We start from the raw sequence: 14,553 nt of genomic DNA, 5'->3' as shown, positions 1-14,553 counted from the left end.
CCCACCTATAGCTCATTTCTCTGTTATGTAGATCTTTCAAACAGAATTAGTCTTAAAAATAAGAAAATATAACTGTAAACCTCAACGACTGTCAAAAGCTCTTCCAGGAGCACTTGAAATTTTAGTAATTGGAAAATATTTCAATATAGGCTGAATTCCAAGTTGATGATGACCATTTAATATCTAGTATGCCAAACAAAAATTTGGAAAAATTTTTAAAAATACTGAATAACTAAATTTCAACATCTAACTGAAGTGAGACTATGCAGAATTTTAAAGCCAAGGTAAATGATATCTGATCTGAAAAACGGTTTAAGAAAATTAATTTTTTTTATTTGAGTGCTTTTAGAGCAGTTGTGTTACAGTATTTGCCTAGTTGAGGCTGCAGCCTAAAGGAATGGAAAAACAGTCACATAAAGTATGTAAATTTGAGATAGATGTACTTACAATGTCTGTTCTGATTGATGATTGCTTGGATTGAACCTGTAAGATGGAAGCTGTTCAATGTCTGCCTTTGTCAGTCCTCGAGGTTTGGCTTCTCCTAGACGTTCTGCCAAATTCAGCAGTGCCTACGAAACAAGGAATTTGTACTTTTTATCATCCATTGCTCAAACAAGCTCCAGCTCTACCAGAAGTGATTTCTTCTGCCATGTCACTATCCCACCTGGCAGCGCAACCCACCTCTCCATCAACACACGTTTAGTCTTGCTTCTCTCTCTCTACAACTGCAAGCGCTATGGAAAGATGTCTTTCAAAGTTTGATCGTTGATGAATCCTTCTGAACTGCATAAGATAGTATCTTTAGGATTTCCAAATATCCATGACCTAACTGTTAATCACTCCTACAGCTGTATTCACAGCTTGATATATGTTTTGCTTTGGAAGTGAACCCCCTTCCCCCATCCCCCACACAGTAGTGTGAGTAACCAGAAGAAAATGTTGACAAACTTGTTTTCTAGCAATGTGCAATGAGCCTAGCTCTATGTGGCCAAGAGTTTAAAGGGACAACTTTTGACTCCCATTCCACTTCTTGGGCTAGCTGAATTGAGACATGGAGATTTTATGGTGAACCTTTGGAAACAAAGGCATGACATTAAACTGAATAGAGACACTTTTTGGTTAAATTTTGTACTTGTTTATACAGGTAGAACACTGTACCTAAGTGCTCCTTATGTAAATAATTTCTGCTCCCTCATGAGGGGCTCCAGAAAAGCATCAGTATCAACTTGATAGAGAACTGAATCACAGAAGTTAAGAGATTTGATGAAAGATGCAGAGAGTACAGATACACAAATAGCCCAAAACCTGGAGCCCAACATGTCAGCTACAATATGATGCTTCTTTTAACTAGCACAAGGAGCATTATAGGAGAGCTCGTCATTACACTGTAAATGCTGTGTAACTGCGTAAATACACAGCTCTGAGCAGAAGCAAGGAGAAATAGATACATGAGGAGGGGTAGGTGGCAGCTGAGGTTTTCTGAACAGAATCTGATGGGAATCCAACAGCCTGAGAAGCAGCAAGGACAAGAAATGGGATCAGTCCTCAATTATCTAAGACACCACTGACATTTTATTTCAAAATATGTGACTTGCTGTACTCCTTATTGTCAAGAGAAAATATACATTAAGAGATTCTTGCCATCGCATTTATCTGAAATAATCCTATAATGTTAACACTGATCTGTAAAGTTAGCAAGGCACATAAAAAGCACTAAGTTATAGCATATTTAAAAGAAAAGGATATTTATGCTCGATATTTAAAAACCAAGCAAAATGCAAAAAGAAGTCACATCTAGAATGGAAAGTTGAGGAATTTAACCATCACTAATCTGAAAAGATAGATTCTGGGGAAAGGCAATAGATGATACAAAATAAGAGTGTTTCTAACATCCAGTGTTAGAAACTAGTATGAAAAAACTGTTTCTAGATTCTGTCTTCATAAACATTACATTTATTTAATCCCATTTTTGTCTTTGAAAAGCAAAAGACCATTTAAGTTCATGTATTGAGTTAACCTCTGCTCTTCATGAATTTGTACTTCACACACCAACCTCGTAGTTTTCCACCTCTCCATCTTCCACGTCCAACTCAAAACTGAAAGCTGGTCCAATTGCAGGTGGCACTGGAAGCACTGATCTGCCAGAAGAAAAAGCAACAGTAAGATTCAACATCTTCCTGAAGGAAAGCATGCAAACATATGGCAGAGGTAGAGTTATGTTATTGATCCTTCTTAAATCAACAAATTCTAAGAATCAGTAAAAAGGTTAAATTTGAAATTAAGAATTAAAATTTAAAGTAAAGGAGTCAAAGGAAAGCTAATCGTGCCACTTTTTGATACTCGCCGTATTGCATTTTTAAATTGCATGCATATTGCTATGACAGCTCATACTTAGAGTAAGGCTCAGTGTTATTACAGAAATTAATCTCTTGATAGCCTGCATCACAGAGTTAATATTAATATTGAAGAGAGTTTGTGGTTTTAAATTTGACTTATTTAAATAGATAGAATATCAACAAAGGTAAATAACCCAAGTTCACTTAGCTCCCCAATAGAAAAGCATTCAAGCACTCGAATAGAATAGAATAGAATAGAATAGAATAGAATAGAATAGAACAGAACAGAAGAGAACAGAAGAGAACAGAAGAGAATAGTGTAGCGTAGCGTAGCATAGCATAGCATAGTTCAGCTGGAAGGGACCTACAATGATCATTTAGTCCAACTGCCTGACCACTTCAGGGCAGACCAAAATTTAAAGCATATTATTAAGGGCATTATCCAAATGCCTCTTAAACACTGACAGGCTTGGGGCATTGACCAGCTCTCTAGGAAGCCTGGGTGCACTTGGTGGGTGATGCGGGAGGATGGGGAAGTCCAATGTGTACCTCAAGGGGATTTGATTTTGGGTGAGAACAGCCGATGATTTTAACTGTATGATGTTAATTGCTATGTAATACTGTATGTCATCGCTACTATAGTTGTTATATGCCATATCAACATTATTACAGTAAGAATCACCCAAATTAACAAAGAATGAACTTTGATGAAACCGAGCAAAGTGCAGCAGTGATGGAACCAGAACTGCCTTCAGCATGCAACAATCCAACACCACACACCATCTCTCCTGCCCTGAAAGACTGTTATGACAGATGGAGCCCAAAGTCATGGACTAAATGAGCTCAACGGACATTTCTGAGGGATAACCTATAGACTAAGGAATGATATCTGTGTATATATATCAAAAGACAGGTGGTGATTAATTGGAATGTATTGGAAAGTGTAAGACCTGGGCATGACGTATATGGTGCGGAATAAGGGGTGGATACTGTCCTGGTTTCGGCTGGGATAGAGTTGATTTTTCTTCCTAGTGCCTGGTATAGTGCTGTGTTTTGGATTTAGGATGAGAATAATGTGGATAACACACTGATGTTTTAGTTGTTGCTGAGTAGTGCTTACACCAGTCAAGGACTTTTCAGCTTCCCATGCTCTGCCAGGTGCACAAGAAGCTGGGAGGGGGCGCTGCCAGGACAGCTGACCCAGACTGGCCAAAGGGCTATTCCATAGCATATGATGTCATGCTCACTATATAAACTGGGGGGAGTTGGCCGGGGGGCAGCGATCGCTGCCCGGGGACGGGCTGGGCATCGGTCAGCGCGTGGTGAGCAATTGCATTGTGCATCTTGGTTTGTATATTCTTTTCTCATTATCATTATTTCCTCTTCCTCTGCTGTCCTATTAAACTGTCTTTATCTCAACCCAGGGGTTTTACTTTTTTTTCCCAATTCTCTTCCCCATCCCACCGTTGGGGTGGGAAGGGTGAGCGAGCAGCTGTGTGGTGCTTAGTTGCCGACTAGGGTTAAACCACAACAGTCCTGTTCTGTACTAGAATCACTGTTCATTGAGTTTCTGACTGAATTATTGTGTCTTTATCTGAACCCAGGGGTTTTACTTTTTTTTTTTTGGATTCTCTCCCCCATCCCACCGTTGGGGTGGGAAGGGTGAGTGAGCGGCTGTGTGGTGCTTAGTTGCTGACTGGAGTTAAACCACGACAGCTAGAAAACCATAATTGACCTAAGGATAATAGTCTTGCAGGTAGCTGCAAGCTCCCCTGCCACTGTGGGACAGCTGACTCAAATTGACCAAAGGGATATTCCATGCCATATAACATCATGCTCAGCAATAAAAACGGAGAGGAGGGGGATTTTGGATAGGTAGCCATTGCTCAGAGGCTGGCTTTTCATTGGTCTACTTGTGGGAGGTGTTGAGTGTTTGCCTTTGCATCGCTTCTTTTTCCCTTTCTTCTTCCTCTTTCTTTTGCTTATTAAACTATCTTTATCACATCCCACGAGTTTTCTTGCTTTTGCTTTTCCTGTTCTCTCCCCCATCCTGCTGCAGGGGGGAGTGAGCAAGCAGCTGTGTGGTACTTAGCTACCGAATGGGGTCAACCCACCACAGGGGACTCTTGGTTGGACTCACAGGACTGGTCTCTTCTTCGCATAGGGTGGGGGTTGTGTGTGGGCCTCTTGGTTAGCCTCCCAGGTTTGGTCCCTAGTCCCACAGACATGTTCAAACTTATTTATGTTCCCCACCCATTCAGGAACATCCCACTCGCTTAAACTCCCCCCACCCCAAACATGGTAGGGCTTGTTCAGCAGTTTTATAAAGCAGAGTGTCCCGAGCCTGTATTTTATTTTTGTTTAATTTTCTTTATATTCCTATTTAAACTTTAATTATTAATTTTATTACATCTTATAAAATTGCAGGAAGCAGACGTCAGCAGCAGCAATTGCCGCATGCTGAGAGGAGTGCGAGGCTTGTAAGGTACCCGGGGGGTGTCTGAGGTGGTTTCTGGGCCCCCGACACCTTGGGCTGTGAGTGGGGGAGACCAGCCAGCAGACAGCAGGTCTTACAAGAGGGGCAGGGGAGAGTTGGGCAATGCCGGCTGTCCTCCTGGCCAGTTCAAATGGCGGGAAGCTGCATATAACTGGTCCCTAGGGAGCACCGTGAACAGGAGCACCAGGACCAGGGCACGTAAACAGGGTGCGGCGTCTGTTCGGAGCGGCATCGGCAGTTTGCGTGGAAGTTCACACGGGAAGGGAAGGAAACTCTGCTACTTATCAGGCTGCTGCCTGCTCTGCTGATCCGCAGGCTTAGACTGCAGCCTCAACAGTCACCCCAACTAACTGGTGGCTGTGCAAGCCTACCCAGAAGCTTGAGGTCTCCAGGGAATTAGAAGGGCTTATTAGGCAGTGCTCTGAGGTTGTTGGAAGCATGGTGGTAGACCATGCATTCAAGCACTCGAACAGAATGGAATAGAATAGAATAGAATAGAATTAGAATAATTCAGTTGGAAGGGACCTACAACGATCATCTAATCAAACTGCCTGACCACTTCAGGGCTGACCAAAACTTAAAGCATAGTATTAAGGGCATTATCCAAATGCCTCTTAAACGCTGACAGGCATGGGGCATCGACCTCCTCTCTAGGAAGCCTGTTCCAGTGTTTGACCACCCTCTCAGTAAAGAAATGTTTCCTAATGTCAAGTCTGAACCCTCCCTGGCGCAGCTTGAGCCATTCCCACGCGTCCTGTCACAGGATACCAGGGAGAAGAGATCAGCACCTCCCTCTCCACTTCCCCTCCTCAGGAAGCTGTAGAGAGCAACGAGGTTGCCCCTCAGCCTCCTTTTCGATAATACACATAACAAAGACAATTACAATATAGTACCGGGCCAACTTCCACATTGACAGCAGACCCAACTATACATTCCCATATAACATGGATTTGGCCAGAGAAGAACCTCTTCAGATATAAAGGCAAGAGCGTGCTATTTTTCTGGTTTTTTTTAAGTTAAAAAAGCATCTCCATCCCAAGATAGTAATATGGGTCAAAGTTTAATGCACAACCATAGAAATAAAAAATCCACAGCACTATAAATGTCACCTAATTAAATTAATCAGGAATGATTGTGACACACTGTCCCTGAGTAGACAGGCAAGCAGCTATAACATCAGAGCAGACTTTGTCGGAATGCACAATGAAAAGTTTAACAACTCCACTGAATCATATATCCTGGTGCTATTTTGATGCAAGTCAAACTGCAGTCAGAAACTATAGATGTTGTGGCAAAACAACAAATGACAAAGTTGGATTATCTCCCTGTCAATGACACCTTTAAAATAAATCCTCATTTTCTAAGCATTTTGTATTAATTTCAAAAACGGAACCTACAAAGAACAATAAATTCCATGTCACACATCTAAACTACAGCAGACAGGATCTACTTTAAAAGGTTACTGATAACCCCTTAATGTTACTTCTCCCATCCCTTCTCTTCCAGAAATGGTTAATCAGGTGCAGAAGTTCAAAAGCTGTAAGAGATTACCAGTTCAGAAGAAAAAAAAAAAGCCAAAGCAAAAAACACACCCACACCCAGAAGGCTCCCCTCATTATGTTTCAGTAATTAATTAAGAGTAAATTGATTTGCCTGGTTGTTTGGGGTTTTTTTTAAGGACTGTTAGATCTTTATCCTACGTAAGTAGACTTTAGGATGTAACCATGGGTATAACTCATAACTTTTATCCAAGAATCAAGTGTAACCATTCTACATTGAACATCTTTAAGGAGATTTCAACAGAAAGAAGAGGCATAGCAGATCCCAAAACTACATTATCATCAAACTGTTCACTTGTACTTGTTTTTTCCTTGCTCAGGTATGTATGCTGTTCAAATAGACTGGAAACTTTAAATATAACTACAAGTTTTCTTATTCCTTGGGATTGTCCGAACTGTCTGTACCCTGTGGTAGAGCCCAAACATTAAAAAACATTGAGGGGATCAACTAGCTTACAGAGTTATTTAGTAGTCTATGAGTACAATGTGCTTTAGACTTACAGCACATATGGTAATAGGTTGGGATGGTACGAGTGTGGTGGTATTGGTTGCTGTGATCGGTATCTACTGCGCCCTGTGAGTCTTCGAGGCATAAAAGGTGGGTAAGGCTGTAAAAAGGAAGAAAAACTTCAATATTTTCTTGTCTTATTTAATAATGAAATTAAATGAAAAGTGAATGTTGAAATACATTTTAAATAAGGCATTATCAAAAAAAATCCAGCCCTGTCCAAGCCAAAAAATACCAGCCTTTTCAAACAATTGTTTTGACCAACAGATCTCATCAGTAATATACAATTATACTATCCTGCAGGAAAAAAGTAACGATGCTAACCAGAAACCCTTGCAAGCTAGCTAATAAGCATTTTGTATGGCTTAGCCTATATACAGGCTGGTTTGGACAGGCAGGACTTGAATTGGTGAACATGCTGCAAACCAAAAGCTGAGGGCTTTTGACCTGGCGCAATGTGCTGGCTTGTGCAGTTGGTTGGGTACGAATGAGAGTTTTAAGCAACATATATACAGGAGTTCTTTCGCTGGTACAAGCCAAATATCCATTAGGGGGCACTGCCAGGATGCTCCACAGCAAAACCACTTTATTTAAAGAGCAAGGTTTAAAATTAATAAATAAAGAAATCCCATTCAGAGTTGGGCTCAATTACATTCACTTTTGGGAGGAGGGTCTGTAGCCTTTCAACTGCATACAGATATAGTGCCTAAAGAGACATTCAAGTTTACAGCTTCAACACATTCTTTCCATAGGAGAAAAAGACTATTTTCCTGTTTCAATTTGCATGCAAAGCTCTTTAGTTTACTTACGTAAGTCCTCAGTATGACTGCTTAAAACATCTTGCACTGTCTACTAAAATGGGAGCAGGTAAAGAATTGTAACTTAGACATAAATTGTATTTTTCTAAAAATACTCAATAGTGAAAAAAAAAAATGTTAGCAGATTTTTAGAACCAAAATTCACACACCACTACTGAAATGATATTCAGAGGCCTTGAGACATTTACTTCTATGAAAAAAGATCGCTCAAAGATTTTGCTAGCATGTTTTCATTCTTCCAAGTTTGAGCCCTCAGGCTATATGAAGTAAGTCTAACTGTAAAAACGAACCACCCTGACTTTCCACAGCTGCAGCCACTAATGAAATTCAATTGCAAAAATGGCATTTTTCAATAAAATGGTTATAACTTAGAGCAAAGATCAAGAACTTGAGCTCAGCATGCATGAGGATGTAGTACAAAAAGCAATACTTACAACTCCAAATGAAACCTCTTGGTGTAAAGGATCATGGGTTAAGAAGTGGATAGGAGCTGAGGAAGTCAGTGTTGGTGGATGAGTTGATGGAGGGTAAGTAAAGCTTCCTATAGGAAGATGTTCTCCAAGCAGTTCTACTTCATTCTCTATCCTTTGAAGTGGCTAAAAGAAACACAGGGCTTGTTGTATTAATAGAAAGCCATTTTTAAAGATTTATTTTTTAATACCTAAAAGCCACAACTCCAATTATATGTTCTGAGGAGTTGTGGAAATTTTATGGAGTTGTACTGGGTATATGTGGCAAGGTTTTGGTAGTGGGGAGGGCTGCAGGGGTGGCCTCTGTGGGAAGAGGTAAGGGGCTGCCTTGTGCCAGACACAGCTGGTTCCAGCTGGCTCGGCAACGGACCCACTGCAGGCCAACGCTGAGCCAATCAGCAGTTTTGGTGGTGCCTCTGTGAAAAACTATTTAAGAAAGGGCAAAAAAAAAAAAAAAAAAAAAAAAGCTGGATGGAGAGTAGGAGGGAGCAAAAAAGAGTGAGAAACAGCAGAGGGAACACCAAGGTCAGAGAAGGAGAAGGATGAGGAGGAGGTGCTCCATGGCACCAGAGCAGATATTCCCTGCAGCCCATGGAGGACCCACTCTGGAACAGACTGATATTTCCCAAAGGAACTGTGGCCCATTGAGAACCCATGCCAGAGCAGATTTTCCTGATAGGGATGCAGCCCATGGAAGAACCCACACTAGAGCAGATTTTCCTGATGGACTGCAGCCCATGAAGAACCCACGCCAGAGCAGAGGAAAGGTGTGAAAAGGAAGGTGCAGCAGAGAATGACTGCTATATACTGACCATAACCCCCCGCCCCTCCTCCCTCTTGTGCCACTTGGGCAGGGAGAGGAATCTGGAGGAGAAGAACTACTAGCAGTGGATGAGGATCGAGTCAGGGATTGATTACTTGAGAAACTTGACCCATACAAGTCCATGGGACCAGATGGACTACATCCAAGGGTGCTGAGAGAACTGGCCGATGTCCTTGCAAGGCTGCTCTCTATCATCTTTAAAAGGTTGTGGAGATCAGGGGGAGATCCCTGACAACTGGAGAAAGGCAAACATTGCATTCATCAACAAAAAAGGCCAAAAGGGCAATCTGGGAAACTACAGGCCAGTCGACCTTACTTCAGGAGTAAGTCCTCTTGGAACATATTTCTGGGCACGTGGAAGAGGGAACAGTCAGCATGGCTATACCAAGGGAAAATCATGCCGGATCAACCAGATTGTCTAGTATGATAAGGTGACTGGATTTGTGGATGAGGGGAGAGCAGTGGATGTCATTTACCTCAACTTTAGCAAGGCTTTTGACACTATCTCCCACAATATTCTTGTAACCAAGTTCGGATGTTACAGTCTGGATGGGTGGACAACCAGATGGATAAAAAAATGTTTGGATGATCAGGCTTAGATCATAGTGGTTAATGGCTCATACTCTACCAAGATGCTGGTAACAAGTGGTATAGCACAGGGGCCTATCCTATTTAACAACATTATTAATCACCTGGAAGAGACAGAGTACTTGCTCATGAAGTCTACAGGTGATATCAAATTGCAGAGAACAGTCCATACACTGGAAGGTAGGGCTGCCATACAGCAGGACGTGGACAGGCTGGAGAAATGGGCCAACAGGAACCTTATGATATTCAACAAGGACGACTGCCAAGTTCTGCACCTGGGAAGGAAGAACCCCTGGCAACAGTACAGGCTGGGGAATGACTGGCTGTGAAGCAGCTCTGCTGAAAAGGCCCTGGGGCCCTCAGTAGACAGCAAGCTGAACATGAGCCAAAAGTGTGCCCTGGCAGCAAAGAAGGCTAGCAGTATCTTGGGCTGTATTAACAAAGAGTAGCATAGCCAGTAGATTGAGCGAAGTGGTTATCCACCTTCTACTCAACACTTGTTAGACCTCATGTAGAATACTATATCCAGCTTTGGGCACCCAAATACAAAAAAAAGAGACATTGTTAAAATAGAACAAGCTCAAAGGAGGGCCACCAAGATGGTCAGGGGACTGGAGCATTTGTCCTATTAGAAGAGCTTGAGGGAACCGGGCTTTTTCTGCCAGGAGAAGAAAAGGCTTGGGGGAGGGGGGAAGGACGCCTAACAGCATCCTTCCAATACCTGCAGAGATTTGATCAAGAAGATGGAGCCAGGCTCTTTACAGTGGTGCATGGTGGAAGGACAAGAGACAATGGGCATAAGTCAAAACAAAAGAGGTTCCAGCTAAATACAAAGAGAAGCTTTTTCACCATGAGGACAGTCAAGCAATGGAACAGGAGCCTAGAGAGTTTGTGTAGTCTCCATCCTTGGAGGTTTTCAAGACCCAACTGAACAAAGCCCTGAGCACCCTCACCTGACCTCATAGCTGATCCTGTTTTGAACAGAACGTTGAACTAGAGACCTCCCGAGGTGTCTTCCAACCTGAATTATCCTCTGATCCTGTCATCCTATGATCCCGTCATCCTATGATCCCTTTCATCAGACTGCATATATAAGGCAGCAACTGACTTCCTTAATAGAGACATGTTCTCAAACTGAAAAAAATACTTCTACTTCACTACCATAAGGAATAATTGAAGGCACACTGATGTTATGAAGAATTAAGAAGTTTCTTACAAAAACAACTCAGCATTTCCCTGTGAAGCAAAAATCTTCATTATGAACATCATGATTTATACTTATACATAATCCATTGCCATGTTTAGGCTAGATACATTATCTTGAAGCTATACTTCTGCTATTAGGAAAGATCAATTAAAATCTCAGCTCATTTTGGTCTCATTTTTCAGGAAAACCTTAACTCTACTATTTCACTAATTCACCCTTCTTTTCCCAGTACTGAATTCCACATGCTTCAAAACAGTCAGATATGAAAGTCATCTTGTGGAAGCAAAAGAAAAGGAAAATTGTTTCCCCATTCTGCTGAACAAACTCTAAATAGTCAGCATTTTTAAGGCACTAATTCTTCTAGTAAGACTTGACAGCAAAAAATCAAGCTATCGAACAGAGCTAAAAGTTAACAAGGGAGCCTATTCCTGAAGCTAAATTAGCAATCTAAGTTAAGAAAGAAGCCCCGACATTTTCTGAGGGAAGACATCCTGATTACCAGAGAAAACTATGCAGAACCGTTCCCCCATGACTATAGTGAAATTATTACAATAGTGCCAACACCTGACATTTAACACAGCAGTATTTGTTACTGCTCAAAACAGTCTGAGCAGTATTTGTTAGTAATACTGAAATTATTTTGTATTTCTGTATTCATGAAATATTGGTAGAGCTCCAAAGAAACAGGCACAAAGGCGCCTGGCAGAAGATTAGTAAGTGGAAGTTACTAACCTCTGGCAGAAGATTAGTAAGTAGAAATTCCAAAATGTAATTTTTTCCCTCGTGTCCAAAATAGCATCTTCTCTCATGTTTGCATAAGCCCTATTATGAAGGCATTAACATTTCAGCCAAGTTTGTTTAAGTGAAGAGAGTCAATAATTTCCATAAGCAGGGGAGAAAAGAGGTTCCAGTAGGCCATAGAAGGTTTAAGTAATACTTTTCACACTAGTGTTCGGGGGGGGGGGGGGGGATACAGTGGTCACTTTAAATAAACTGTGAATTAATGTGGTAGAAGCATGCAATAGGAATAATGCTTTGTGCTTTCTGGTCTCTCTACAAAGTTTTTTCTCTGAGACCACTGCTGCACTACACTTAGGTCTCTATATTCTCTTTTATTTTCTGGAAGAACACCACCTGCAGAAGCAGTACATGAAGCAAACTTATGTCAGACTGACAGGAATACAGGCCTCCAGGGAAACGGAGTGGGCAACAGCTGAGGAAATCTTAAGAGAATCAAAATTAATTTCAAAACAATACTTTTTTTTTTTTTTTCTTCAGACTAAGTCTTGCTCAGGTAACACTACTACAAAACCCTAATACTTACTCTAAATCAGATCCATTTGTTCTCTCAACCAGAATGTTATTAGAAGGACAAGAGCATTATTTGCTGGTCAACCCCCAAATATTTTAGGAGAGGGGATAAGAAGCATTACTTACTGAACGTGACTGCTGTGCTTGGAAGGGAACAAATTGCCCTGGAGGTGGCAGGTGAGACGGGTGATGCGGAGAGAGGTGAGGAGGATGCAAAAGGAATGAGTCATTAGAAATCAGAGGTGGGAACGCTGCATATGGTACTGGTAGACGTTGGACCGAGCACGCCTGAAGCATCTGAAAGAAAATGAACATTTTTACATCTAGAGTGAAAGGAGATTATTAAAAGAAAGCAGTCCACTTACCCTTACCTTACAAACACAACCCACACAATAATTCAGTCAGAAACTCAATGAACAGTGATTCTAGTACAGAACAGGACTGTTGTGGTTTAACCCTAGTCGGCAACTAAGCACCACACAGCTGCTCGCTCACCCTTCCCACCCCAACGGTGGGATGGGGAAGAGAATTGGGGGAAAAAAAAGTAAAACCCCTGGGTTGAGATAAAGACAGTTTAATAGGACAGCAGAGGAAGAGGAAATAATAATGATAATGAGAAAAGAATATACAAAACAAGTGATGCACAATGCAATTGCTCACCACCTGCTGACCGATGCCCAGCCTGTCCCCGAGCAGCGATCGCTGCCCCCCGGCCAACTCCCCCCTCTGGTCACATCCAGAGGGTAGTGGTCAACGGCTCAATGTCCAGATGGAGATCAGTGGCGAGTGGTGTCCCTCAGGGGTCCGTATTGGGACCAGTACTGTTTAATATCTTCATCAATGACATCATTGACAGTGGGATCGAGTGCACCCTCAGCAAGTTTGCAGACGACACCAAGCTGAGTGGTACGGTTGACACGCCTGAGGGACGGGATGCCATCCAGAGGGACCTTGACAGGCTTGAGGAGTGGGCCCATGTGAACCTCATGAGGTTCAACAAGGCCCTGTGCAAGGTCCTGCACCTGGGTTGAAGCATTCCCCAATATCAATACAGACTGGGGGATGAGTGGATTGCGAGCAGCCCTGCAGAGAAGGACTTGGGGATATTGGTGGGTGAAAAACTGGACATGAGCTGGCAATGTGCGCTCACAGCCCAGAAAGCCAATTGTATCCTGGGCTGCATAAAAAAGAAGCATGTCCAGCAGGTCAAGCGAGGTCATTCTGCCCCTCTACTCTGCTCTGGTGAGACCCCACCTGGAGTACTGCATCCAGCTCTGGGGTCCTCAGTACAGGAAAGACATGGACCTGTTGGAGAGAGTCCAGAGGAGGGCCACGAAGATGATCAGAGGGGTGGAACACCTCTCCTATGAGGAAAGGCTGAGAGAGTTGGGGTTGTCCAGCCTGCAGAAGAGAAGGCTGCGGGGAGACCTTATTGCAGCCTTTCAGTACTTAAAGGGGGATTATAAGAAAGATGGGGACAGACTTATTAGTAGGGCCTGTAGCGATAGTACAAGGTGTAATGGTTTTAAACTAAAAGAGGGTAAGTTCAGACTAGATATAAGGAAGAAATTATTTACGATGAGGGTGGCAAGACACTGGAACAGGTTGCCCAGAGAGGTGGTAGATGCCCCATCCCTGGAAACATTCAAGGTCAGGTTGGAAGGGGTTCTGAGCAGTCTAATCTAGCTCAAGATGTCCCTGCTCATTGCGGGGGTGGGGGGGTTGGACTAGATGACCTTTAAAGGTCCTTTCCAACCCAAACCATTCTATGATCCTATGAAGGTAAGCCTGAATTCAACCTCGAGCTGACTGACACAAGTAACTCACAAGATGAAGGTGACTGGACATTTGTCTCTGCTCGGGGTAGAAGGAAGAACCTTCCCCGATCCCCTGAAGTGCCCCTGCGTAACAGACACAGTGCTCTGGGGTTGGAGATTGAAGAGCACGTGAGTAACGGATAGGGTCCAGGAGAAGCTGACCATGTGTCCTGGTTTCAGCTGGGATAGAGTTAATTTTCTTCTTAGTAGCTGGTAGAGTGCTGTGTTTTAGATTTAGGATGAGAATAATGTTGATAAGACACTGATGTTTTGGTTCTTGCTGAGTAGAGTTTACACTAGTCAAGGACTTTTCAGCTTCTTGTGCTCTGCCTGGTGCATAAGAAGCTGGGAGGGAGCATAGCTAGGACAGCTGACCCAGACTGGCCAAAGGGCTATTCCATACCATATGACATCATGCTCAGTATATAAGCTGGGGGAAGAAGAAGGAAGGGGGGGACGTTCGGAGTGATGGCGTTTGTCTTCCCAAGTAACCGTTACACGTGATGGAGCCCTGCTTTCCTGGGGATGGCTGAACACCTGCCTGCCGCTGGGAAGTAGTGAATGAATTCCTTGCTTTGCTTTGCTTATGCGTGCGGCTTTTGCTTTACCTATTAAACTG

The 14,553-nt window shown here is 42.7% G+C and overlaps 1 protein-coding gene across 1 annotated transcript in view; it reads right to left on the bottom strand.

Moving 5' to 3' along the window:
* LOC309601911 (E3 ubiquitin-protein ligase RNF38-like) overlaps nucleotides 1–14,553 on the bottom strand; it is a gene marked incomplete at both ends in the record, with an annotated part of 161,273 nt that overhangs the window by 130,886 nt on the left and 15,834 nt on the right. Inside the window, 5 exons of the mRNA XM_082335173.1 lie at nucleotides 448–569; nucleotides 2,054–2,138; nucleotides 6,894–7,000; nucleotides 8,153–8,314; nucleotides 12,244–12,414. Of these exons, the coding sequence (XP_082191299.1) occupies nucleotides 448–569; nucleotides 2,054–2,138; nucleotides 6,894–7,000; nucleotides 8,153–8,314; nucleotides 12,244–12,414 (647 nt within the window). The remainder of the gene's footprint in view (nucleotides 1–447; nucleotides 570–2,053; nucleotides 2,139–6,893; nucleotides 7,001–8,152; nucleotides 8,315–12,243; nucleotides 12,415–14,553) is intronic.

Source organism: Platalea leucorodia (genome assembly GCF_965183815.1).
Source record: "Platalea leucorodia genome assembly, chromosome: W".
Taxonomy (NCBI): Eukaryota; Metazoa; Chordata; class Aves; order Pelecaniformes; family Threskiornithidae; genus Platalea; species Platalea leucorodia.
The sequence above is the reverse complement of the archived record's forward strand: the minus strand, read 5'-3'. Positions and strand labels throughout refer to the sequence as shown.